General features: G+C 43.5%; 2 protein-coding genes across 2 annotated transcripts; both read left to right on the forward strand.

The window, feature by feature from the left end:
* Positions 1-427: 427 nt before the first annotated feature.
* LOC117443753 (GTPase IMAP family member 9-like) lies at positions 428-2,849 on the forward strand. Its single transcript, XM_034079643.1, has 2 exons — positions 428-493; positions 1,164-2,849. Exons 1-2 carry the CDS (start codon positions 469-471, stop codon positions 2,495-2,497), a joined length of 1,359 nt encoding a protein of 452 aa, XP_033935534.1. The 5' UTR covers positions 428-468; the 3' UTR covers positions 2,498-2,849.
* A 16,960-nt stretch (positions 2,850-19,809) lies between these two features.
* On the forward strand, positions 19,810-22,016 carry LOC117443752 (GTPase IMAP family member 4-like). Its single transcript, XM_071202653.1, has 2 exons — positions 19,810-19,834; positions 20,826-22,016. The coding sequence occupies exons 1-2, from the start codon at positions 19,810-19,812 to the stop codon at positions 21,725-21,727; spliced, it is 927 nt and encodes a 308-aa protein (XP_071058754.1). The 3' UTR covers positions 21,728-22,016.
* The last annotated feature ends 5,414 nt before the right edge of the window (positions 22,017-27,430 follow it).

Here is a 27,430-nt window from a genome sequence, read left to right on the forward strand (position 1 = left end):
AGAGCTGCAGACTGCTGAAGGTGCAGTCAAACTGTAAATAAAAAGTAGCTCTACATGTCCATGTGACCTTGGACAAGATACTTAACCACAAATTGGTATGGCCAACGTGTGTGAGTGTGTGTGCATGTTAGTCTCCCTGAGCACCTTGCATGGCAGCCTCTGCCTCTGTATGAATGTGTGTGAACGGGTGAATGTTGATATGTAGAGAGCATTGAGGGCTTATATCTAAAATATATAATCTGTTCAATTAAAACCAAATCTGAAAACATTTCCCCTTGTTCTGTTTATTAAGGGAAGGATTTTATAATTTGTAATCTATGATTCCTCCCACTGGAGCTGAACTTCAGACTGTGATGTCAGCAGTGTGTGGGTGTGGTTTGCTGCATGAAGTCTCTGTTTAAGGAGGTGTTGCTGCAGACTAACTTCACTTCCTCAGCTCAGCAGCAGACCAGCTCCTCCTAACGAACTATGGCCAGCAAATTTGCCCGAAATGGTAAGTGAATAAACTGTATTATTAATGATGATTGCAACTTATCTAAATACATATTTATAGATTGATATTTAGCTTGACATATTTCCTAATAATGAACAGATCAAAGCAGTTAATAATTTTTTTTATATTTCTTAAATTCCAAGCATTTTAAGGGCCTGGGTGATTTTGCGAATGCGACACTGCTTTTACTTGCTTTTATTACATTCTTCACAAGACTACAATAAACTTATTAAGAATAATAAGAATATTTAGGAGTAACCATGCAGTCAGAAGTGTATTTGGGCTCCTGATTATAACTAAAGGCAATTTATACCCTTCAAAGTTGTTTAGACCCAAAATGGGGTAATTTATAGAAGTATGAAAGATAGAAACTAAACATGTTGTAAGGACTATTTGTAAAAAAAAAATTCTCATTCAAATAAACGTACAGCTAGAGGCCACTGCTGCACCATGTCAGTTCAGGTGGTACACAATTAAGAGGTCAAACATCCAGGCAAGATTACCATTTAGTTTGATTTTAATTTCCAGTATTTGTGTTTGTCATGGTGCCTCTCCACATGTTCTAAATTATTTAAACCATCTTGAGCCCAGCCCCCTCTCAACATTGTTCATTTGGTAGTTGAACCATTTTATAAATACAGATTGCTAAATATTTCTTCTTTTTTTTCAGCCCTCCGATCAAAATCAAACACATACAATAACGAGGAACTCCGGATTATGATGGTGGGGAAGACCGGAGCTGGGAAGAGCGCCACCGGAAACACCATTCTGGGGAAAGAGTCCTTTGAATCAAAGTTCTCTGCTGAATCCATGACTGTAGACTGTGCTAATGCCTTTGGTGAAGTTGATGGACAAAGAGTTAAGGTTATTGACACTCCAGGTCTGTTTGACACCAAGATTGATGAAAAGAAGACCAGAAAATATGTTGCGCAGAGCATTGTTTTTGCTGCTCCTGGACCGCACGTCTTCCTGGTCGTCATCAGACTGGGCAGATTCACAGATGAAGAAAAACAGTCGGTTCAGAAGATTCAGGAAATCTTTGGAGAGCAAGCAGACAGATACAGCATGGTTCTCTTTACCCACGGTGATCTGCTCGAAGACCAACCTATCGAAGAGTTCATCGAGGAAAGTGAAGATCTGACGGAACTTGTGGCCAGATGTAACGGGCAGTACCACGTCTTCAATAATAAGTTGAAGGATCGTTCTCAGGTCAGAGGGCTGCTCAACAAGATCAGAAAGATAACAGAAAAGAACGGAGGAAGCCATTACACCAATGAAATGTTCCAAAAGGCAGAGAGGGAGCTAGAAGAGGAAAGACAGAGAATCCTTAACGAGAGAGAAGAGGAAATACGCAAACAGGAAGAGGAACGAAAAAAGAAAATAGCGAAAAAGTATGAGGAACAATTAAAGCAAATCAAAGAGATTAGGGAGAGGTCAGAAAGGCAGATAGAAGCTCGTAAAAGACAAATGGAGGTGGAGAGGAGGAGAATGAGAGAAGAGGAGGAAAAGCAAAAAGCAGCTTGTGAAAGAGAAATGGAGGAGGAAAGGAGGAGAATAAGACAAGAGCAGCAAAGGATAAAAGCAGCTAATGAAAGAGAAATGGAGGAGGAGATGAGGAGAATAAGAGAAGAGCAGGAAAGGCTGAGAGAAGATAGCAAAAGAGAAATGGAGGAGGAAAGGAGGAGAATAAGAGAAGAGGAGGAAGAAGCAGCTTGTGAAAGAGAAATGGAGGAGGAAAGGAGGAGAATGAGACGAGAGCGGGAAAAGCTAAATGCAGCTTGTGAAAGAGAAATGGAGGAGGAGATGAGGAGAATAAGAGAAGAGGAGGAAGAAGAGGAAGAAGCAGCTTGTGAAAGAGAAATGGAGGAGGAGATGAGGAGAATGAGACGAGAGCGGGAAAAGCAAAAAGCAGTTAGCAAAAGAAAAATAGAGCAGATGTTGAGGAGAATGAGACAAGAGCAGGAAAGGAGCGCCAGACAGGAAAATGAATGTACAATTTCATAGATTCCTTTTTTAGATAATACCTAACAACTGAGATGTGTAGCATGAGAGAGTCTGACCTTCTGACGCTGGACTGCAGCAGATTTACCAAACCTCCTTGCTCATCTTCAGTCCCCTTTCTGATGTATTGGTTTGGTGTGATTTATAGTTATTTCTAGGTTTGTGTGTTTTGACCAAAAACTAAACAAATGTCACACATTGTCCAGAACCAAGATCTCTGATTTGTTCTTTGAATGCTATTGCTTTCCAAGAAAAAATCAAAATGTTCAAATCTTTATATGTAGTGAATTTTGAAATCAAATATGAAAAGGATGGAACACACCTTAATGTGTAACGACAAACATCACATGATCAATAATGGGCATTAATAAAAGACTGTTGAGTTCACATTGAGTGTGCTATGTGCTTTTGTTGTTTAATTAAAGAGGGTTTTAAGGGTCTATCTTATTAGAAATCACAATATTATTCACAACTGGATATAAATAATTTGTTTTCATGTCTCTCTGAAGAACCAGCACCTTACCGTGGTAGAGAGGTTTGTGTGCCCTGATGAACCTGGGGGCTGTGTTGTCTGGAACCTTGTGTTCCTGGTAGGGTCTCCCATGGCAAATTGGTCTCAGGCAAGGGGCCAGACTAAGATTGGTTCAAAAGACCTCATGAAAGAAACAACAAGAAGTGAGGATACCCGGCCCGGAGGAAGCCCGGGGTCCCCTTCTGGAGCCAGGCCCAGAAGGAGGACTCGTCGGCGAGCGTCTGGTGGCCGGGCTTGCCACGGAGCCCGGCCGGGCCCAGCCCGAAAAGGCAACGTGGGCAACACCTCCGCTTCTCCGTCCCGCGGGCCCACCACCTACGGGAAACATCGATGGGGTCGGGTGCGCTGCCAGAAGGGTGGCAGTGAAAGCGGAGGGTCTCGACGGACCAGACCCGGGCGGCAGAAGCTGGCTTTGGGGACGTGGAACGTCACCTCTCTGGGGGGGAAGGAGCCGGAGCTTGTGCGGGAGGTGGAGCGGTACCAGTTGGATCTGGTTGGGCTTACCTCTACGCACAGCGTCGGCTCTGGAACCTTACTTCTGGATAGGGGTTGGACTCTATTCTTCTCCGGAGTTGCTCAAGGTGTGAGGCGCCGGGCGGGTGTGGGGATACTCACAAGTCCCCGGTTAGGTGCTTCGTTGTTGGAGTTTACCCCAGTGGACGAGAGGGTCGCCTCCCTACGCCTGCGGGTTATGGGGGGGAAAACTCTGACTGTTGTGTGTGCTTATGCACCCAACAGCAGTTCAGAGTATTCGGCCTTCTTGGAGACCCTGGAAAGAGTCCTGTATGGGGCTCCTGAAGGGGACTCCTTAGTCTTGCTGGGAGACTTCAACGCACATGTGGGCAATGATGGAGACACTTGGAGGGGCGTGATTGGGAGGAACGGCCCCCCTGATCTGAACCGGAGTGGTGGTTTGTTACTGGACTTCTGTGCTAGTCATGGATTGGCCATAACAAACACCATGTTCGAACATAAGGATGCTCATAAGTGTACGTGGTACCAGAGCACCCTAGGCAGAAGGTCCATGATCGATTTCGTTATCGTATCATCGGACCTGAGGCCGTATGTTTTGGACACTCGGGTAAAGAGAGGGGCGGAGTTGTCAACTGATCACCATCTGGTGGTGAGTTGGGTCGAGTGGCGGGGGAAGCCTCTGGATAGACCTGGTAAGCCCAAACGTGTAGTTCGGGTGAACTGGGAACGTCTGGAGGAGGCCCAAGTTCAGGAGGCCTTCAACTCACACCTCCGGCGGAGCTTTTCGGGCATTCCTGTGGAGGTTGGGGACATTGAACCAGAGTGGTCGGTGTTCAAAGCCTCTATTGCCGAAGCCGCGGTGGGGAGCTGTGGTCTCAAGGTCCTAGGTGCCTCAAGGGGCGGTAACCCTCGAACCTCCTGGTGGACACCGGTGGTCAGGGAAGCCGTCCGACTGAAGAAGGAGGCCTTCAGGGATTTGTTATCCCGGGGGACTCCCGAGGCAGTTGCAAGGTACCGACAGGCCCGAAGGGCAGCAGCCTCATCCGTGGCCGAGGCAAAGCAGCGGGTGTGGGAGAAGTTCGGAGAAGACATGGAGAAGGACTTTCGGGCGGCACCAAAGTTGTTCTGGAAAACTGTCCGACACCTCAGGAGGGGGAAGCAGGGAACCATCCAAGCTGTGTACAGTAAGGATGGGACGTTGTTGACCTCAACTGATGGAGTGTTGGGGCGTTGGAAGGAACACTTTGAGGAACTCCTGAACCCGACAACTCCGCCCTCTATGTTAGAGGCAGAGCTGGAGTATGACGGGGGATCAACACCAATCTCCCGGTGGGAGGTCACTGAGGTCGTTAAACAACTCCACAGTGGCAAAGCCCCGGGGGTGGATGAGATCCGCCCGGAAATGCTGAAGGCTCTGGGTGTTGAGGGACTGTCATGGTTGACACGTCTCATCAACGTTGCGTGGAAGTCGGAAACAGTGCCGAAGGAGTGGCAGACCGGGGTGGTGGTCCCCCTTTTCAAAAAGGGGGATCAGAGGGTGTGTGCCAATTACAGAGGCATCACACTACTCAGCCTCCCCGGGAAAGTTTACTCCAAGGTACTTGAAAGGAGGGTCAGGCCGATTGTCGAACCTCAGATTGAGGAGGAACAATGCGGATTCCGTCCTGGTCGTGGAACGACGGATCAGCTTTTTACTCTCGCAAGGATCCTGGAGGGGGCCTGGGAGTACGCTTATCCGGTCTACATGTGTTTTGTAGACTTGGAGAAGGCGTATGACCGGGTTCCCAGGGAGTTACTGTGGGAGGTGCTGCGGGAGTATGGGGTGAGGGGGTCTCTACTCAGGGCCATCCAATCTCTGTACTCCCAAAGCGAGAGCTGTGTCCGGGTCCTCGGCAGTAAGTCGGACCCATTTCCGGTGAGGGTTGGCCTCCGCCAGGGCTGCGCTTTGTCACCAATCCTGTTTGTAATATACATGGATCGGATTTCGAGGCGTAGTCGTGGGGGGGGGGGTCTGCAGTTCGGTGGAGTAAGGATTGCACCACTGCTTTTTGCAGATGATGTGGTTCTGATGGCTTCATCGGTCTGCGACCTTCAGCACTCACTGGATCGGTTCGCAACCGAGTGTGAAGCGGCTGGGATGAGGATCAGCACCTCCAAATCTGAGGCCATGGTTCTCAGCAGGAAACCGATGGACTGTCCACTCCAAGTAGGGAATGAGTCCTTACCCCAAGTGAAGGAGTTCAAGTATCTCGGGGTCTTGTTCTCGAGTGAGGGAACAATGGAGCGTGAGATGGGCCGGAGAATCGGAGCAGCGGGAGCGGTATTGCAGTCGCTTTACCGCACCGTTGTGACGAAAAGGGAGCTGAGTCAGAAGGCAAAGCTCTCTGTCTACCGGGCCATTTTCGTTCCTACCCTCACCTATGGTCATGAAGGATGGGTCATGACCGAAAGAACGAGATCGCGGATACAAGCGGCCGAGATGGGTTTTCCTCCGCCGGGTGGCTGGTGTCTCCCTTAGAGATAAGGTGAGAAGTTCGGTCATCAGGGAGGGACTCGGAGTTGAGCCGCTCCTCCTTCGCGTCGAAAGAAGCCAGTTGAGGTGGTTTGGGCACCTAGTTAGGATGCCACCTGGGCGCCTCCCTAGGGAGGTGTTCCAGGCACGTCCAGCTGGGAAGAGACCAAGGGGTAGACCTAGGACCAGGTGGAGGGATTATATCTCTTCGCTGGCCTGGGAGCGCCTTGGGATCCCCCAGTCAGAGCTGGTTGATGTCGCCAGGGAAAAGAAAGTTTGGGGCTCTCTGCTGGAACTGCTACCCCCGCGACCCGACCACGGATAAGCGGGAGAAGATGGATGGATGGATGGATGGATGGATGTTTTCATGTCATTATAGAAAATAAGCAATAAAGCCTGAACCCATTAAAAGCTAACTGTAAATTAACGTGTGCTAAATCTGAGCGTTTTAAATTGTGGTAACTTTAAGGATTTTCCATTATTGACCTTTATATCCAGAAAATACCTTAAACTCATTAATTATCTCAACAATAGCTGAACTTTTTAATTGGTTTGGACAACCAATCACTACAGCTTTGGAGAGGTACTTTAGGGAACATCTGGTAAATACATTTGTTGGTAGCATGACACTTCTTCTGAAAACACAGCCAAGCAGTTTGCATCAACACATGTATCTAAAGGGATAAGTTATCTTAGAACTCTGTATCTTTGTTTTAAACATGATTTAAAGGGTTCTTTGTAAACAGACATTACCCAGTACACTGAAAAAAAGGGGAAAGTGGGGTTGTTCAATTTGCAAATATGCAGTTAATATATGAGACAGAATTTATTGATGTTTCTCGTCGAAACATCAATCAATCATGTAGAACTATTTTAATCTTGAGGGGTGTACGTTCTATAAGTCTCAATCATGTTAAGAAATAAGAAAAAAGTTATGTTTCTGTAACTCCGCCCACTGAGCACCTACTTCAGCAGCTTGCTCTGCAGCCGATTACTCAGCTTCTAATTATTATTTACAAATATTTTATTCGCAAATCAAAATGGTCGGACTCAAAACCCTACTAATAGTTAATACTAATAGGGGGGGTGTCCACGATGTTTTCTTCCCGCATCGGAGGAGTAAGCTGGTTCTGTTCCGAGGAGATCTCTACAAGGTAAAAGTTATTAAAAGTTATTTAATGTTGTGGTGGAACATTACGGGACATAATTCACTGTGTTATAGAGTGTGTTGCGCCACGGACCTGTTAGGTAGCGCACCTGTGGTTTGGTATCATTCTAGCTTGAGTAGCATGTAATGAAGTTGTTCCTCGCTTTCTGTAAACTAATGGAAAATAAAGTGTGGAGTTCCATACTCAACACGCCGCCTCCGACTCCCATTCATCGGCTCTAATGTCATCAAATGTTTGTCATAGTTAACTTACAGGTTATCACAAGACGCATTGTTTCCAAAAAGCCAAGTTCACATTTGCCGTTACAACCATAGATATATATATATATATAAACACTAGATGACTCACCCGCGCTGCTGGCCAATGGAGACCGACGTTGCCACTTGGCCGCCATCTTGCTACAGGCAGTGCTCTCATTCATAACATTATGGTTTACTATTTAAATAACCATAGCTTGCTCAATTCTCAACCAATTTTCAAACGGTTTGGTTTTTTATAAACATCAAAGATGTAGTTATGATACTGCATACTTATAATCATGGACTTGCATATGAAAATAACATTAATCAGATAAAGCAATAGCTATACACACACACACAAGATATTTATATTAAATATTTGCCGGTGTATATATTACCATTTATTTTATTATATTGTTAATATTTAAAATTAATTATAAATTAATTATAAAATTAAAATACATTTATATTTTATATATAAAAATCGGTCTCATGTTACCACTCTGTAAGCCAAGAGTTTAGCAATGCCTTAGCTTGAAGAACAGGGACACAACTAATGACAATAGCATATGTTGGTATATTATTTAGATATTCACACCTTTATCAGAAGAACCAAACCAACATAAAATGTGCTCACAGACAGGCCAGGTCTGTCTAATTTATCACAATTATTTTTGACATGAGATCTTCATATCATGCTAGTTTTGTATTTAGTTAGTAAACAAATCAAGAACCCTTGAAATATGTTATTGAAAAAAGACCAAGAATAATATAAACTGTACCATGTGTCCTTTTGTGTCCTTCTGTAGTGCATTTGTGGTTTGTCTTGTCTCACCCCGGCTGATATATCACAAAATCCACTGTTTAAATTGTTCCCTATATTGCCCCTATGCCCCTGTAAGGTGTCCTTCGGTGTTATGAAAGGCGGCCCCTCAACATAAATCTATTATTATTATTAAGAAGAACAACTTGGTGTGGTGTGGAGGGGATGTAGGAAGCAGGAGCAGGTGGGGCGAGATGGGGCTTCAAGGTTCAAGGTTATTTGTTTTAAATGTGTCTTGGAGATAAGGACCAGCTGCACACAATAAAATACAGTATAACACAAAACCAATAAGACACACGGTGACACATGGCACACCAACAATCAATCATCGTCCAGCCTCAGCTTTGGTATTCTTTCACAACCATGTTATGGATTTATTAGACTGAGCAAAAATAAACAAATGTGTTGATCCCACGGGTTCTTGTTTGCGGACAGCGGAGATTGGAGCATCCGTAGGCTGCACAAAAGTCCGGCATAGTCAGGTACTTCTGTAAACACAAAGCCAGCAAATTCCTGTATCATAATGCAAGATGCAAGCCAAACCACTTGGAAGAAATCATTTGTAACTTAAGTTATGTTGAAAAGAAAGAGCAGTTCTGCCTCTCCCACTGGTGGAAAGTTGCTGGGTCAACTTTGTAATACTACATCTCACTCACAGCCTCTTGTTATTAGCCAGCTAATAATCCAACCACATACATAAAGAAAAGCTGCAATTTCAACATGTCCAAGCATCCTGTATCATAGCTATGCTAATAATGTTTATAATAAACCAAACCGTTTGTAAATCAGTCAAGATTTCAGCGAGTTAAGAGTATTTTTGTGCAGATCACTCACCTTACAACAGCTACCATAACGCGAATCAGAGTAACTGTTGACTGTAGCAAGATGGCGGCCGGTCAGCTACGCTGGAAAATCTCCCATGAGCCATCTAGTGTTTATATATATATCTATGGTTACAACGAGCAACGTAAATACAGCTGTCAATTTGTAAACATTGTCATTCACTGGTGTTAGCTAGGATAAAGCCATGAAAATCATAAGGTGAGTTTATATTGATTGACTTGTGTTTAGCGTGTTTTTATACTGTGAGTATTTGTAGAGCGTAAGTCCGGCAGTTGCTTGCTTTACAATATTTAAAACTATGAACCTTGCCCAAAGTTATGCACATTAAACCGAGCTCAGTGGGGAGGGGGGAGTCATAGCCGATTGATGAGCTTGCGGTACGTCTTGTTTTCAATTATTGTTTCATGTCTGCTGTCAGGCGGTGTAGAACTTTACTGCGTCGGTCTGGCTCTGCATGCTACTCTTGTGCCGACTTTTAGGGGCGCTGAGGCAGGTTGTAGCCTACCTTACGTTAAGCGACCATCTTTACCCATTTAAGGTGTTGATTGTTAAAGATATGTTACAATATTGTATGTGGGACCGCAGTGTTTTTCCTAAGAAACGGTGTATATGTATCTGCTTTGATCCACTCTGTGTTCCAACACGTTCTCACTCCCAACTCGTCACATATTGTCAAACGGTCAGGGCCCCTCCCCGTCACACCATTAGCACAGGGTACAGGAACGCATGGGGAACGCACACCCAAGTTCACATCAGCAAAAACACGTGGGTTTGCTATCCTGGCTCCAAAATGGTGGAACGAGCTCCCCATTTACATCAGGACAGCAGAAAGCTTACACACCTTCCGGCGCAGACTGAAAACTCATCTCTTTCGACTCCACCTCGAGCGATAGAATTACCAACAAAGAACTGCTAACAGAGCACTTATATACTAATAAAGGGCTGGCTTATCTAAAGCCAGTTGAGTAGCACTTGAAATACTTGGCTCTATGAAACCTGATGTACTTTATGATTCTGTTTTCTTCAAGGTTGTGTCTTCCTGGTCGAATGTACTTATTGTAAGTCGCTTTGGATAAAAGCGTCAGCTACATTTTTAGTTTAGTCAATTTATTGAACATGTCAGAAACAAAACAAATATATAACAATAATATATATATATTCTCCTTTTTTTTTTTTTCACTCAGATTAATAATTATAACAAAGTACCAAAAAAAAAAAAAGAAAAAAAAATAATTTTCAGATAGTCTCTGTTCATGTTCAACAGGGGCAAGAAGAAGCTTAAAAAACATTAGGTCATCGTCATCAGCGACATGTTTGTCTTGTTAATCTTTTTTTTTTTTTTTTACAAAACAATCAGAAAGAAATTACTTTTTACAATTACAAGAAATAACAAAAAATGAGATTTTACAGGTCCTGTTCATAACCATTAATGATTAGACTCCTAAATAATACTTTCAAAAGTCCCTGGATATTATGAGGTAATTGTTGATTTGCGGCTTTGAACATAATTTGAATAGTTTTATAGTCAACCAGGTCTTGTAGTTTTAGTGTTTTTAGTTTGATGAACAATTTATTTGTTGGTTCTCTGTAGGTAGTTTTATGTATAACTATAAATGCAATGTAATGTAATGTAACACTATCAGAGACTGGATATATCCCCCCCCCTCTCTGGTCGCTACAATGAGGAAAATAAATTACGGGCCAAAAGTTTTATTTACAAGTATTGAAAGTAAGCAGAGGACACCAAACCAACTGAGACCTGTCTGTTCGCTGCATCTACGCACACACTGTACCACACACACCTACACACTGTACCACACACACATCTACACCACACACACGGACAGCTCCTAACCTAAAGCACATAATCAGGCTACAGCCGTTGTGTATTTTATTATGTGAAGCACTAAATGGTTTTAGAAAAATATCGAGAGTAGGCCTGTTATACTGAGTGATATATATTATACACACTGCTCTGCTTTCTGCACGGACCTCACAGCTGTTGTCTCTGGAAACATCGCCTTGCGATGAAAGCAGTTAAAAAAATAATATCCAGGGGAAAAATGCAGAGCTGTCATTGGCTGAGATAAGTCCGGCCGTGCGTCACGACCTTTATATATACAGTCTATGGTCACGACTCTTTAAAACATCTCAGTTCCCGGAAATGCATCCACGAAGGAGCCGTGGAGGAGCCGTGGAGGACCCATCAGTGTATCCTCGGTTAGAGCTCCTCCAGAGAGCCTCCTCGACGCTCGATCCTCGGTCCTCGAAGTGCATTTAGAGAAATGAGATGTCCTTCAACATGGCGCGCTGAAATGTATTTCCGGGTCACTACCGTAGGACCGAGGAGTCGAGGAGGGGGATTTGATGAAATGAGAAAGGGCCTCGGGTCTTTTTTCGGCGCGCACGTGTGACGTCATCTATGCGACGATTTTAAAGCACATCGCAATTTCCAGCAGCTAAGAAGCACCACAAACATGTGACAGAAATCAAGAAAATCATTCAATATTCAGCACAAACAGCCTTATGTCGGCCCAATAAGTCATTGTTGGAACATTTGCAAGTGCAGGGTAGTCGTCTTTTTTGCCTGTAAATCATTTTAAGAAGAAGATGAAACCAGACGGTACGTTTTGAGTTTTGAGTTAGACAAAGGAGAATTAAATGAAGTGATCATCATAAAATTGGCTACAAGAGCAACCTCCACGGATACACTCGCATGAAGTGGAATAACGGATAACTCCACTTTGTGAACAAAACGTTGAACATATATTTCATTCAGCTGTAAAGCATGGTTGACTAAACGTTTTCTTCTCTTTGTATATTTAAGGTTGCCACAAATGTAGAAGACAGAAGGTCTTCAAGTTTGACAACATAACTGGGAGAAGGATCAATAAGGTAAGTTGCAGAAGCCATACTTTTACCTTTTTTTCATTTGGTTGCTTGTCTGACTCAGTAACTCATTCAGGCCTTTTTAAAGATACTAAAAAAAAATGTCTTCAAATACAATTATTGTTCCCTGTGTGTGTGTGTGTGTGTGTGTGTGTGTGTGTGTGTGTGTGTGTGTGTGTGTGTGTGTGTGTGTGTGTGTGGAGAAAACTGTTTGAAATGTCGGGAAAAGTGTTGTGAATACAGACCCAGAGCACAGGTGGTGCAGCACCTGACTTTTAAACCCAGGAATAAGTGTTTGAAAGGGGGGGGAATGTATTGTAAATAGAGGACTGTACTCAGAGACTGTACTCAGAGAGCAGCACGCAGCACATGGCTTTTCAACCCAGGAATACTGGTTGATGGTTTAAATAGCAGTAAAAGTGATTTAAATACATGTCTATTACACATACTTTAATGCACACAATTGTGTCCATGCAGTGTACACATCGTAACCCAGCCTTGCATCATCGTTTTACAGGTACGATGTATACACTGGGTCATTCAGAATGTGCTATTTCTGAATAAATAGCACATTCTGAACATATGTCAAACAGAAATTCCTGTTAAAAGTTATCAATTAATAGCAAGATTTGACATGGGCAAACAGGCTATTTCACAGGACACAGGCTATTTCAGACTTCCATGAAATACACCGGGAAAAGCATCTCTTTCTGGCCCTACACAGAGACCCAAACGACGGACTAAGCAGCTCCAGCATCTCCCCCTGACATGAGCAAACAAGCTATTTCAGACTTCCATGAAATAGACCGGTAAAATCACCTATTTGTAGCCCCTCACAGAGCCCCAAATGACGGACTAAGCAGCTCCAGCATCTCCCCCTGACATGCATACTTCCATAACATCGCGCACCGTGGGTCCCCGGGCCCCCGAACTTAAGCACTCCCCCACGGACTAAACCCAGATGATCACACCCTCAAGAACCTCGTGCCCCTGGGAACCTTAAAGGGGGGGGGGGAGTTTGCGGTGCTTCACTGTCCGCCCACCAGCATCAATATTCGGCCTTCTTCACAGCACCACCCACCCTCCTGTGGAGGATGTTCTCATGGCCCTGGTAATACTTAAAGGTGGTGGATTTTGTGGTGCTTTACTGTCCGCCCACCAGCATCAATATTCGGCCTTCTTCACAGCACCACCTGCCCTGCTGGAGGTTCACACTTTAACTTTTTTTTTACCCTCCTCTGCCTTACACATCCTCTCACACTTGAGCACTCCTCACTCGGACTAAACCCCTCCATGCATACCAACTCAACTAGGGTGTAATATTAGAATAACATTCAGCAATATATACTAAAATGTGTGTGCAGTTGTTGGTGGGTTTTTAAAAATGAGGACCAAGTAAGTAATGTTAACACACTTTATTTACAGAACTATATACATTGACATTGTCACTTTATAACATAACATTATTCACTCATCCAGCACAAGGGGACTGAGTTCAACAACACATTCCATATTTACAAGTTGGTCACTGGCTTGTGCACTGGTAACATAGTCCGTATCGGGTGAACTTGGTGCAGAGTCTGGCACCCTCTCTTCACCCATGTCTGAGGGACTGTGTTCGGCCATTGACTGTTCCCTCTTCGCCGCCCTCCAAGCATTGAAGTTTAAGTAGAATTCTTCGTCTGACGTCTCGGCATCGGGGGAGTCTTGGTAGGGAGCGGGGCTATGCTCCTCTCCAGAGCTGTCACTGCCACTGTCAATGTCCCCCAAATTGTCTTCACTCCCCCCTGATGCTGCTGCTGCTGCTTGCAGTGACTCTGTGAAGAGCAGCCGTATGTCCGCAGCCTCCTTCAAAGAAGGATTCTTGGCATAAAATGTGTCTGCAGTTGCAGTGTTGTGACACATGAAATCACTCACTCTTTGGCGGTTGCCTGTATCCTGAAACCTCTTCGCATTTTCTGCGTGGACTGTGCGGAGGTTGGTGAAGTTAATGGGACCTTTAAGCCCCACATCAGCCCATGCCAACCTCAGGAAGTAGGCAAGGTTCCTGGCCGGGTTCTTCCCCGCTGTGTATAGGAAGTAGCGGTTCTGGGTGCAGGTCAGCGTGCCCTTGATTTCCAGCCACCTCTTCATCCATCCAAATTCTTCTACGATGAGGTACAGCTGCGCTTCCCTGAACGCGTTGGCCGACTTGTGGTTGCTTACCTGTTATGACAGAGGTAGAGAGCGTCAATACAAGTATCAATCATGCACAACATGTTTATCACTGCCAGAATAAACACATTTTTTAATAGCACTCACGTGGATGAGGTAGCCAAAGGCAGTGCCAGTTGTCTCCGCCTTTCGGACCTCGGCATTGGTCATGTTGGAGTAGACCCCCGGACGGTGGCCATAAATGCAGCTCCAATGGAGGGTCATGTACCCATAGAGCAATAGCCGGGTTGCGGTAGTCGGATTGCTGGCCATCACGTCCAGGAGCTGAGGGATGCGAGTTTTGGCTGCAGTCAAACATGCCATGATGTCTTTATGGCTCGGCAGACCTTCCATCTTGTCCCGCTTCACCTGCATCTGGTGGATAAGCACCTTCTTCCTCGGGGACTTCAGGATGGCAACAAGTTCCCGTTTGATTACAGTCATGTCGTTTTGGTTGAGCCTGCTCCCCTTGCATGGTGTGGCTGACATGTATTTGAGAAAATGTGATATATTTTTGATATAGAAGTCAGAGGTCGTGACCTGTAGGCTTGATTTTATCAGGCTCCGGGACCACCCACGTATCCTCTTCAAATCCCTCAGAAAGAGCCAGTCAGACAGGCGATTGAAACCGTGAGCCATGAAGCTTAGGAACGATTTCACTCAGCTTATTTTGGAGACTGCGTTTTCTTGGAGCCTCACTGTAGGGTCGATGCCCTCATAATGCTCCCGGTATCCTTGCAGATACTCCTCTGTGAAACATAACGCAGTACTTTAACACATTGTGTGTTACAGAAACTGCATTTGTGACATATTCAACACACTTACCCATGATGCGTGGGAATGTTATGTCCCGCATTATATTCCCCCGGCCCCTGCCGCTGAACCAGGGGGAATGTATGGGAGGGGAGGTTAACGAGGCCTCGGTATCTATGGAATGCAGGTTCTGAGGAGCTGGATACAGGTGTCTGAGAGGCAATGGGGGACTTGCTGCAGGAGGGACCTTTGGACTTGGACTGCCTCTTTGGTGTTGACTCTGTTCGGGGTCATTTCTTTAGAAACACCCGCTCTTGTTCCTCCCCATCCTCTTCATCGAACCCATGCATGTCCTCGGCCCTCAGGTCCCTCCTCTGTCGCTTATGTTTTATCCTATGCTGCAGCTTGCAGCACAGGGATTTCACCTCAGCAGCATATCTGTCCCTCTGAGCCCTCATTGTGTTTGCCTCCATCCTCCATTCCTTACAGTCCGGGTTGTCACTTACAATCACTGGGGACAAGGGTGGAGGTTGTGACAGGACCTCATCCTCCACATCCCAAGAGGTAATCATTCCTACTGTGGGGTTTGTCAATCGGAGTTCATGAAGCTCCTTCGTTGCCACTGTCATTTTTACTTTATTTACAACCACATATATTTCCTCCCGGGACAGCTCAACATGGTCTCTGCCCAATTGGCGGTCCAGCCTTGTCCCGCTGTACTCACATCCTGCAATGGTGCAGGGATGGAGCCTAATGTTTGTCCGTCCATTGGCCAACAACAGCAGAATTTTTGTTTCAACTGCATTACGCACACTATGGTTCCTCTACAGGTGCTTGCTCAGGGCGTGGTAGGAATTCTTACAGATCGGACAATCGATCGCCATCCTATCTGTATGCAAGAGCATTTCGGTACCGGGAAGTGTCCCCAGTAGAATGTATAGAACCGGGGGCGACGAAGAAGGAAACGTGAAAAGACTCAAGAAAGTTGCACTCAGCGAACGAGAAAGACCCCATGTCAAATCTCTCCAGTTTATTTTCAAAACATTGTGTTTTCCATTTGCATCATCGTGCGAAAGGTGTCCCATTTAGGCACTCGTTAGGCGGGCAGAGATCCCTGTCATCTCTCGGCCGTTTCCTCCGGAGCATTCTGCCAATGTGTGTGTGGATAAACGGGCCATCTGTGGACACTAGGTACAGGGAAGTGTACCAGTTAAAAGGAATTAATAGAACCAGGGACAGAGAAGGAAATGTGAAAAGACTCAAGAAAATAGCACTCAACTAACTGGAGAGACCCCATGTGAAATCTCTCCAGTTTCCAGCAATCATCGTGCGAAAGGTGTCCCATTTAGGCACTCGTTAGGCGGGCAGAGATCCCTGTTATCTCTCGGTCCAATCCTCCAGGCAAGGCGGGGGCCAAAACTGGGTGAAATTGACCAAAAAGTTAAAATAAATACAATAATTAATCCATGGAAAGATGCATGAAAGTGAAAAAAAGTATCCGAAAATAGTGCATCATAATGCGGGTAGAGTCCCCTGATAACTCCCCTTGCATACCTCCAGAGTCAGGAGGAATGTTATCTGTTTTGGAGAACCATGAAAACCGGCCAAATGTATCCCAAAATAGTGCATCATAATGCGGGTAGAGTCCCATCAAACTTCCCTTACTTTCCTCCAGAGTCTGGAAATACTCTGTTATCTTTTTGTAGAACCATGAAAACGGGCCAAATGTATCCGAAAATAGTGTCTCTTAAGGCGGGAAGAGTCCCCTGACAACTCCCCTTACATTCCTCCAGAGTCAGAAAAAGTCTAAGTTAACTTTTGGAAGAACCATAGAAAAGGGGTGAAAATGGATAAATTGTATCCAAAAATAGTGCCTCATAATGCAGGTACAGTCCCCTGACAACTCTCCTTACATTCCTCCAGAGTCAGAAAAAAGTATGTTATCGTTTGAGAGAACCAGAGAAAAGGGGTGAAAATGGAGAAATTGTATCCCAAAATAGTGCCTCATAATGCAGGTAGAGTCCCCTGACAACTCTCCTTACATTCCTCCAGAGTCAGGAAAAGTACAAGGTAACCTTTGGGAGAACCATGAAACTGGGCCAAATGTATCCGACAATGGTGCATCATAATGCAGGTAGAGTCCCCTCAAACTCCCCTTGCATTCCTCCAGAGGCAGAAAAAGCATGTTAACTTTTTTGGAGAACCATAAAACCGGGCCAAATGTATCCAAAAATAGTGCATCATAATGCAGGTAGAGTCCCCTCAAACTCCCCTCACATTCCTCCAGAGACCAGTTCAAAAACTTAAAGTTTGGTAAGAACCATGATTGGGGGTCCTCCAGGCAACAATTGTATCCGAGCCAAAGCACTCATGTAGCGGACACATTCCTCCATGATGTGAAACAGCCGTCTTTTTCCTAAGTGCTCTCAAAAAACGAGTTTCCGATTTCGTGCAGATGGTAGCTTGTAAAACATGAATGAATTTTTTTGACGGAGGAAGGGAGGTCTCGAATCCCCTCTCCGTTGTAAAATGAAACGGGGGAGTGAAAATGTGTCCGGGGCTTCCGCCGGAAGCGCAGAAGACTTGCGCTTGTTTTAGCCCCAAATGTTTTCATTGCATTTACAGACCCTTGTAACTCTCTGATACCACCCAATGAATGCACCGACTAGCTTGTAGAACCACACTACACAAAGCAGACAGCAACACCTATAAAACTTAAGCATAGATATTTAAAAAAAGGACCGCTACTGTATCGACATTTTTGCGGCTCATTCACGGGCGCGAGCCGGCTCACGTTGTTCACTTAAAAGAACCGGCTCTTTCAGCCGGCTCGTTCGCGACAGACACATTACTAGTCCAAATGTTGCAGGTCAGTGGAATGACAAGGACTCTGCGTGAACCGTTACTAGCAAAAACAGTCCTTCTCAGATCACGTTCTTTTTAGATGTGACTTTAGAGTAGAGGGGATTTATTGAAATGGGATGTAGTGTTCCGCGGCATCCGCCGCTGCGAAAATGTGGGGCAGGGCTGTAAAGTGGGGGGGGCAATGGCCACTTGGCCCCCGTATTTCCGGCGCCATTGGCTCGAGAAAGTGAGAGGTTCCAGTAACTTAGAGTCAATTCTTTGTCTGGAAGGTGTGGAGGGACATAAACACAATGTGTGTGTGTGTGTGTGTGTGTGTGTGAGAGAGAGAGGGTGTGTGAGAGAGGGTGTGTGTGTGTGTGTGAGAGGGTGTGTGTGGTGTCTGTGCAGGTGTGTGTGTGTGTGTGTGTGTGAGAGGGTGTGTGTGTGCGTGAGTGTGTGTGGTGTCCGTGCATTTGTGTGCGTGAGTGTGAGGGTGTGTGTGCGTGAGTGTGTGGTGTGCGTGCATGTGTGTGTGTGTGACAGATCAAAAAGTCAGGTTAACGATAAACCTGCGCTGAAATGTACTTAAATTAACTTCCCCTCCATCTTTTCTGCACACTTATGTTTATGGAAATGAAGATATCTCTCTGCTGTGATTGGTTGTTGCTCGTCACATGAAAAGCGGAGCGCGTTGCTCCGTTCCAAAAGTTTTCAACTCTGGGCGCCCGAGTTTTCGTGGCATTTAGAAGAATGCTTCAGCATGGGTGAGCAGGGTTTACTGAGGGCAGTTATCTAGATGCAATCAATCAAATGATATGGGACTTTCTAGGGTTAGAATCATTTCAGTCAATCATTGAATAAGAGGTGAAATACAATCATATCATCTATCTGTAAAAAAGCTAGAGGGGAAATAAATGGCAGTAAAAAATGAAGATGGTCAGTTTAATCACCATTATGTTGTATGCTGAATCAGCCTGTCCATGTTTCTTTTGAAAACACTTTGACAACGTTCAGGCTGCTGTAGCAGAACAAGTGTTTCATTTCAAAGCCCTGATGAAGGTTTTGAAAGTTTCCAAGCTTGTGAGTGCAGCATAATATGACGTTCTGTCATGAGCAGAGACCGAGAGCTAGAGTTCATAGTGCTGACCACAGTCAGCAGGTTTCTGTGGCATTTAGAAGAACGGAGGGCATTTCTTCTAAATGCTGAAGGGAGGGTGGAGCAGCGTTTACTGAGGGCAGGTATCTAAAAGCAATCAATGAAATTATATGGAACTTTCAAGGGTTAGAATCATTTCAGTCAATCATTGAAGAAAAGGTGAAACACAATTATATAATATGAATGTGAAACCTAGTGGGGAAAAGATGGCAGTAAAAACATAGAGATGGTCCGTTTAAATGTATGCATATATAATCCAATGCCGATATGTGCCTGTAGTATATTTATATATATTCCTGTACGTTAGTGAGACTGTATATTGTAAAGTACTCATAGTATTCCATATTTTCATTATATTGTATATTATGTAGATACTCTAGTGATATATGTCCTTTCCATTTTAGATACTTGCCGCTTATATTTGTGTCTCATTGTATCTTTTAAATATGTTTAACTCGTGACAACAAATGCTTGACAACACTGCTGCTGTGAATTAAATAATATTCAAATCTGGGACGAATAAAGCGTTGAATGTGTGAAAGCTGACTTGAATATGTAAAGCACATTGAGGGCTCTCAAAGACTGGACAAGCGCTATATAAATGCAGTCCACTTAAAATGTCACTCTTGAAATAGGTGAATATTCATGCATCTTACATTTAAAATATAGTCTGTTAAATAAAAAAAGCCAAGTAAGGATTTGATCATTTTTAATCTATGAATCATCCCACTGGAGCTGGACTTCAGACTGTGATGTCAGCAGTGTGTGTGTGTGTGTGTGTGTGTGTGTGGTTTGCTGCATGAAGTCTGTATTTAAGGAGGTGTTGTTGCAGACTAACTTCACTTCCTCAGCTGAGCAGCAGACCAGCTGCTCCCTCCAGAACTAACTATGGCCAGCACACATGCCCCAAATGGTTTGATTGCTCTTATTGTATATCAGTTACTGATTGAACGCTGCAGCTGATCTGATACTTACTGCAGTTTCACACCGGAGTGAACACTGATGAGAGGTTAAACTCAAGATCATCGCTTTAAAGTATTGTATACATTTGTTTTCTGATTTAAGATCTAGTTAAAGGTATGTTTCAAATGTCAACAACAAAAAAAGAGCACAAACAATTGTCTTCATACAATAGAAGTAATTGTTCTATTCATGATCTGTGATATTTCTCCTGTTTACTTTTCAGCAAGTCCTTTATTAAAACCAGTCTAATCGGTATAGGCTCTGTCAGCATTAAAAGCCTGTTTTATTTCTCTATTCACATCAAATCTGAAATCATTCCAACAGCATCAAAACACTTTTTACTCGAATCAATGCAAAAATGCTCCTGAGGGTTCCTCCTAGCTCCTCACCAAAGGATTGCAGTCCCTTTTCCATTTACTGTTTTTTAGAATGAAATATGAATGATCGTATGTGCCTTTTTAACTTCAAACCTTTAGTCATCAGACGCCGGGAAACATGCAGAGCTTAGCCTTTGGCTCAAAGCCCCACCTTCCTGCTTCCACTAGGAGAAACAGATCCTTTGATAACGTACGAACTGGATAGTATCAGAGGAACAAGTGTACCATACGTTGGTGGAAGCATCGGCTTAAAGCCTCCACTGTCAGTCGTTATTCAGTATTTTACTGATTTTATTTATAACGCCACTAAACTCCTTCTTTTGGTAATGTTTAGATTGAGAGACCCCAGGGACAAATTACATATTCTACATTTAAGAACAAATAATAATATTAAGGGCTAGCCAAATGATGCAACTTACAGTCTTAAATGTTTTTAACGGACCAACAGTCACCTGTACAAATAGGAGAAAACAGAACAGCTTCTTCCCACTTGCCATTGTTATCATTAACTTAAGATATGAGTACTAAAAGCACTTAAAATATATGTTGTGTTTTCCCCATCAGAATCGAACACACACAATAACGCTGAGCTCCGGATTGTGATGGTGGGGAAGACCGGAGTTGGGAAGAGCACCACAGGAAACACCATTCTGGGAGAAAAGCACTTTCCATCAGAGTACTCTGCTGATTCAGTTACCTGTGCGAAGGCCTTTGGTGAAGTGGAGGAACAGAGAGTTGCTGTCATTGACACTCCGGGTCTGTTTGACACCAGGTTTGATGAAGAGAAGACCAGAGGCAGTATTAACCAGAGCATTAAATATGCTTCTCCTGGACCCCACGTCTTCCTGGTCGTCATCAGACTGGGCAGATTCAAAGATGAAGAAAGGCAGACAGTGCAGAAGATTCAGGAAGTATTTGGAAAAGATGCAGACAGATACAGCATGGTTCTCTTTACCCACGGTGATCTGCTCAAAGGGAAACCTATCGAAGAGGTCCTGAAGAAAAGTGAAGATCTGCAGGAACTTGTGGGGAAATGTCACGGCCAGTACCACGTCTTCAATAATGAGGAGGAGGATCGTTCTCAGGTCAGAGGGCTGCTCGGCAAGATCAGAAACATAGCAGAGAAGAACGGAGGAAGCCATTACACCAATGACATGTTCCAGAAGGCAGAGAGGTTCATAGAGGCGGAAACACGGAGAATCCTTACAAAGAGAGAAGAGGAAATATGCAAACGGATGGAGGCACTGGAAAACAAAATAGCAAAATTGTACGAGGATAGAATGAAGGAGTTGAAAGCTGATAAGGAGAAGTTCTATGAGATAATAGAAGGTCGTGATAGGGAGATTAAGGAGGAAAAAAGGAGAATTAGAAAAGAGGACGAAGAAAAGGCCAGAAGAGAGACTGAGAAGTCATTTATTTTTAAAAGAATAACTAACGTCAGCTGGTTTGCACGAGAGAGCCTCTGACCTTCTGCTGCTGGACTGCAGCAGATCTACCAAACCTTTGACTGTCTGATTCTTTGCACATCTTTATCCTCACTTTTTGGATGTTCTTGTTTAGAGTGACTTAAAGTAATATTGGTTAATCAAGTTGTGTTAATAACCTTGTGGGATTTTCAAGTAAAAAGGTATTTAAGTGGTGTCTAACTAATTGGTATTAAAGGTGGGGTAGGTACATTTGAGAAACCGGCTCGAGGTACACTTGTTGTTATATTCCATGGAATGCTCTTAACATCCCGATAGCAATGAATATCTGAAGTGCTTTCACAACAAATCCATTAATAAATATCATCTCTGGAAGCCGTGGCGCTGTAAAAAGCACGACCAATCATCTGAGCCGGCCCGGCTAAAGTAACTGGATGGCCTACCTGCCTGTCAGCCTTCCATCTGTGCATAAACTTATCTCGTGCCCTCAGTGGTCATGTGCGCGTCCGTGTGTGTTGGAAGAGGGGCTCTGTAAGGAAGTGGCAGATATTTTCCGGTTGTGTATTTTCAAATTCTAGCGCACTTGAGCTGGTTTCTCCAAAATGACCTACCCCACCTTTAACTGAATGATGTGTGTTGTCATGTTTTATTTGGCACACATAAGACTACATACAACCCTTGGTAATGGACCGGAAGATGTAAAATAAATATGAGAATAAATGATGACCTTGGAGTGAAGTCCTAAATCATAAGGAATATTTGTCACATTGTAACGAGAATATAGAATAAAGGCATACATTATAAACCCTGTATATTTGTGAACCATTTCTCAAAATAAAACCATCCCACCCATTTGGATTGGGAGAACCGAAAACAACTGCACATTGTCCTCTCCTGCTTTTAGGTAAGACTGCACAACTGCCTCACACTCAGTTAGCGCCACGCCTCATGACAGACACTAGAATCTGGATCACTTAAGCAAATGGAGTAAATTGTACTTTAAAACAGCTGGTTCATTAAACCAGGTTCACCAGAAGTTAGTAGAAGTCAGACCTTGCTGATCCAGCTTGATCCAAGCTCCTGATAGGTCAATTAGTAGGTGTGATTAATAGCCAGAAATAAACTCACGTCATAAAACATAAACATGTCATGTTGCCAACAGACTAAAAATCAGTTATCTACACATGTGGTTTAAGGCAGGGGTTCCCAACCTTTATTGTGCCAAGGACCGGCAGATACATTAAAAAATATCGCGGACCGGTTGTCAATTTTAACTGATTTTAATATTTACTCACCAGCAGGTAGTAACAGAGGCTAATTGTAGCCTATGTACAGGGCCGGCCCTCGGCATAGGTAATATAGGCGAATGCTAAGGGACCCATAGGGGTCGCCGAAAAAAAAAAAGTTAGAAATTAAAAAAATATATTTTTTTAAATTTCATAACAACACGATTTCCTGATTTTGGATCAACAAAGTACATCTTATTATCTTATACTAACAGAACTACGAATATATTGCGTACAGCGCCCATAAACTATGGCACCCCCCCCCCCCCCAAATCAAGTTGAACTGCCCCAGTCCCAGTAAAAACCAGAGGTTTATGTGAAATTGTTCTTTCTTTGAAATAATGGTTTTAGTGTGCAATTATAGGTTTTAATGTTGTATTTGTATTCATTTGAAATAAATCAAACTCCCAAAAAACGTACACAGCTTCTGTGTGCTTTTATTAACATTGGAATTTACTGTGTAAGCGGCCGCGAGGGGGAGAGCGTTAGAGAGATCTCTCCTGAAAGACTGAGAGGCTCTGATAACCTCAGCTCAGTGAGGTAAAGGCACACCTTTATATGATCATTATAGTTATAAAAAAATAAGAGAACAGGTGAAAAACAGGTATAAAATACTGACAGTACAAAAAAGTTGTTATTAATAAACAAGAATAGAGTTTGAAAGGGGAGTGATTTGTAAAATATCCATAAAGAAAAAGAAAATCTGCTTACAGTTCTGTTTCATATGGGTGTTGAGAGATGTATCCATAGATCTCCTAATGTTGCTCTCAAAGTGCACCAGATTGATGCTTTCAACTTCAATATTAAAAAAAAGCTAAAATCTTGCCTAGGGCGGCAAATTGGTCAGGGCCGGCCCTGCCTATGTAACAGCCTGAACAAATACTAGAACAATCCAAAACATATTAACAAGGTTTAAAAAAGAACCGGTGTCGTTTTTTGATTTTTCGGAAAAACGGAAAACCAAAAAACCGACGCTATTCAGTTTTTAAACCAAAACGGGAAAACAGATAAATCAACGTTTTGGATTTGTTTGTATGATTTACGGATAATCCAGTGATGGGAAAGCGAGGAGAAGGCGTATTATGAAGGAGGTGTGTGTGTGTGTGCGTGCGTGTGTGACTGGCATTTGTTTTCAGGAGATATTATGATAGTGACGTTCGTTCCGGTGCACGTCCGACAGCATTTAGCACTACATCGAGATTAAGATTAAACTAATTTATTTTGGGAACACACGCATACAGGCTACTTATGGAGTTAGCCAGATGTGTGTAAATTACTGTTCATGGTCATTTGAAAACAAATGCCGGTGTCGGACTGTAACTTCCACACTTATTGTTTTTACTTATTTATTTTTAATTGAATCATTTCGGACTTTTGTTGCCGTCAGTTATGGGGAGAGTAGGGGCTCAGAAAACTGAAATCTGGATTGTTTCATCGTTTTTTCTTTCTAATTTTGTGTTCCTTCTAAACCACACACTGTTATTTACTCAACAATAAGACACAAATATCCTTGTGTTTATTTATTTGTTTGATTGTATAATGTCGGAGTTTTGGAGTCCGTCAGGACCGAGGGTCGGAGCTGCTCATAGTTGCTTTCGAGAATTTTACTTCCGGAAGTAAGTATTCTCTCCGCTTTGCTAGACAAACCCCGTGATTAGTCCTCCTGCTCTGTGATTGGATGTTTGAGTGGCAGAGCGCCACGGTTACGCCGAGCAGCATGACAGTTGTACATTTATGGAGTGATGTTGATTTGTAAATCATTTAGTATAATCACACAAATTCTGTGTTTTATATTTAATAATTCTGTGTCCTTTATTTTTGGATGTTCAATACCTGACAAGGTCGGAGATGAAAACTTGGGTCGCAGGTTCCTCAACAGTGCATTACAAGACATCTATCAATATGTGTGTACCTCAGGGGCGGCGGGTGCTGTAGGCTAGGGAAGGCTTCCCAAATATTTGTGTCACTGCATCCTGGTAAAATAAAAATATAATGTTTGTGTCTTTGACATTAGCGCTGCTATGCTGCCACCAGTAAACTGTACTACGAAGCCAGTTCAACAGACCCTGGATATGTTTGAGTTATCTTAACTAACCCTAACAAACGAGATCTCACTAAGCGGTCCTACGACGCCGGTTATCAACTCGCGTCATACTTCATTAATGAAAAGTAAACTAATATTAGACAAATATGAACTTTAAACATCCATGACTTAAACATATAATCCAGGATACAAGCCACATAGTTGCACCTGCAAGGAGAATACAGAACAACTGGTTAAAAAATAAAATAACTACAGAGTGTTTGAAAGCATACAACAGTTTTATGATATCACTGCCCCGTCCAAGACACGAGGGGATCTGACTTTAATGACATTTGAGTTGAGTGTTTCGTCAACCTAATGAGTTGCTTAAAATAACACTTCTGCTTACAGTCTGTGACACTGTGAGTGTTGCACGGCCAGATACGGCTCAGCTGACTCAGATAAGGAGATATATGATACATTATGATCGATGATCTGATTGATGATGTGATATCAGTGTGATATGAATGATAAGTGCGACATGTCAGCGTCTTCCCTGCATACGGCAGTTTAAACTGTATTTCCTTTATCCTGTAATATGACTTGATAGATTTAAACCCCGCACACTGAGCTCTGATTGGTCAGCAGGCGGTGCTTTCACTGAGTTCAAGTTGATCTCTTTTCTATAGACGCCGGAGGCGGGCAGCGTCAGGTAAAAAAACTGTTATTTAGCCTTCCCAAACCTGAGCCTATGGTGTACCTCCACCATTAAACTGTCCTATTCTGCACATTTCTTATTCTATCTACATACATCTTATAAGAGTATAATTAATATGTATAATATCAGTTAAAATAAGTGCTTCAACATAGTTAACTTTGCAGGAAAGTTGATTGTCAAGTCCCAAAACAAATTATGCAATATATTAGACGTTAAGTACTTTGTCAGGCTTAATATTTATCTGTAGATAGATACCCCCAAAGCTTTTTCTTATTCAAAAGAAGACCTTAACCTAAAGTATTATTTAATGTTTAAATAAAGCCTAATTAGTTTGTCTGTTTTGCACATCCTCATATTAATATATTTGGACGTCCTGCACTGAACTGTTTCTATTGTAGAGATCCCTTACAGTATCTTCTTGATATTTTCTATTCTATATTTCTATCATTGACCTTCTACTTTCCCCCTATGAAAGTATGTACTCGTAATAGTGTGCATCTAGACCGGGTGACGACACTACCTATTTACTACCTATTTACTCAGCAATCACTGTAAGTTATATTCTTGTTTAAATAGACTTCTCTGTTTCATTATTCTACTCTAATTGTTCTGTAGTTATTGTAGCTGAAACTGCGCTTTTGAGAGATTTTAAATCTCAGATCTGCTCAACTGAACCTGTTACACAGGTCTCAGTGGGTCACTCGTCTCAACCCTGCATTACAATAGGCAGGAAGACTCTGCTGTCGCCCATCAGCTGAAGAGCGTTAACTAATTAGAGGGGCGTGGCCCCACAGCCGTCCATTTTAGGTAGCTCTTTCCTGGAGCGTCAGCTTCAGACGAAGACTGACAAAGACATTTGAGTCCTGCGGGAGTCACGAGGGAGGCAAAGAGGAGGCAAATCCTACTTTGATTGAGCTAAGTATCTCTAGTATTACATTTTCTTTGGTTTTTAGCCCCTCAGGCTATAATCATGTGTATTTTCTCCATTCCTGTTCATGTGTCTTCTCGCAATTATCACTGGCCCAGTGTATCTCCTAATCGCTATAACCGGCCTGCTCTCGTCTATCCCACGTGCTCCACTGACATCCAACATCTAGTTTCAGGCGGCCTGTGGAACTGCCAGTCAGCTGTTCCTAAGGCTGACTTCATCTCTGGCTACGCCTCCCTGCAGACCCTGGATTTCCTTGCTCTCACTGAGACCTGGATTACTCCATCCAACACATCCACCCCAGCAGCTCTCTCCACAGCATATTCCTTCTCCCATACACCCAGACCCACTGGCAGAGGAGGGGGCACTGGTCTCCTGCTCTCTCCCAAATGGAGCTTTTCCCTCTTCAAGCTACCTAACTTCACTCCTTCCACCTTTGAATTCCATGCCGTCATAGTAACTCATCCTATACAATTAACCATTGTTGTTCTCTACCGTCCACCAGGCGCCTTGGGGGACTTCTTGGAGGAATTAGATCATCTCCTCTCACACATCCCTGAAACTGGCCCTCCCGCTGTACTTCTCGGAGACTTCAACCTCCAGACGGGGAAGATAGACGAACTAACATCTGTGTTAACCACCTTTGCCTTCTCACTGTCTCCGTCCCCACCAACTCATAAAGCTGGCAATGTCCTTGATCTCATATTCTCAAGGAACTGCGCTACTTCTAACCTTTCTGTAAACCCGCTCCACACATCCGATCACTTCTTCATTTCATTCTCTTTACCCC

This window comes from Pseudochaenichthys georgianus, unplaced genomic scaffold (genome assembly GCF_902827115.2).
Source record: "Pseudochaenichthys georgianus unplaced genomic scaffold, fPseGeo1.2 scaffold_676_arrow_ctg1, whole genome shotgun sequence".
Taxonomy (NCBI): domain Eukaryota; kingdom Metazoa; phylum Chordata; class Actinopteri; order Perciformes; family Channichthyidae; genus Pseudochaenichthys; species Pseudochaenichthys georgianus.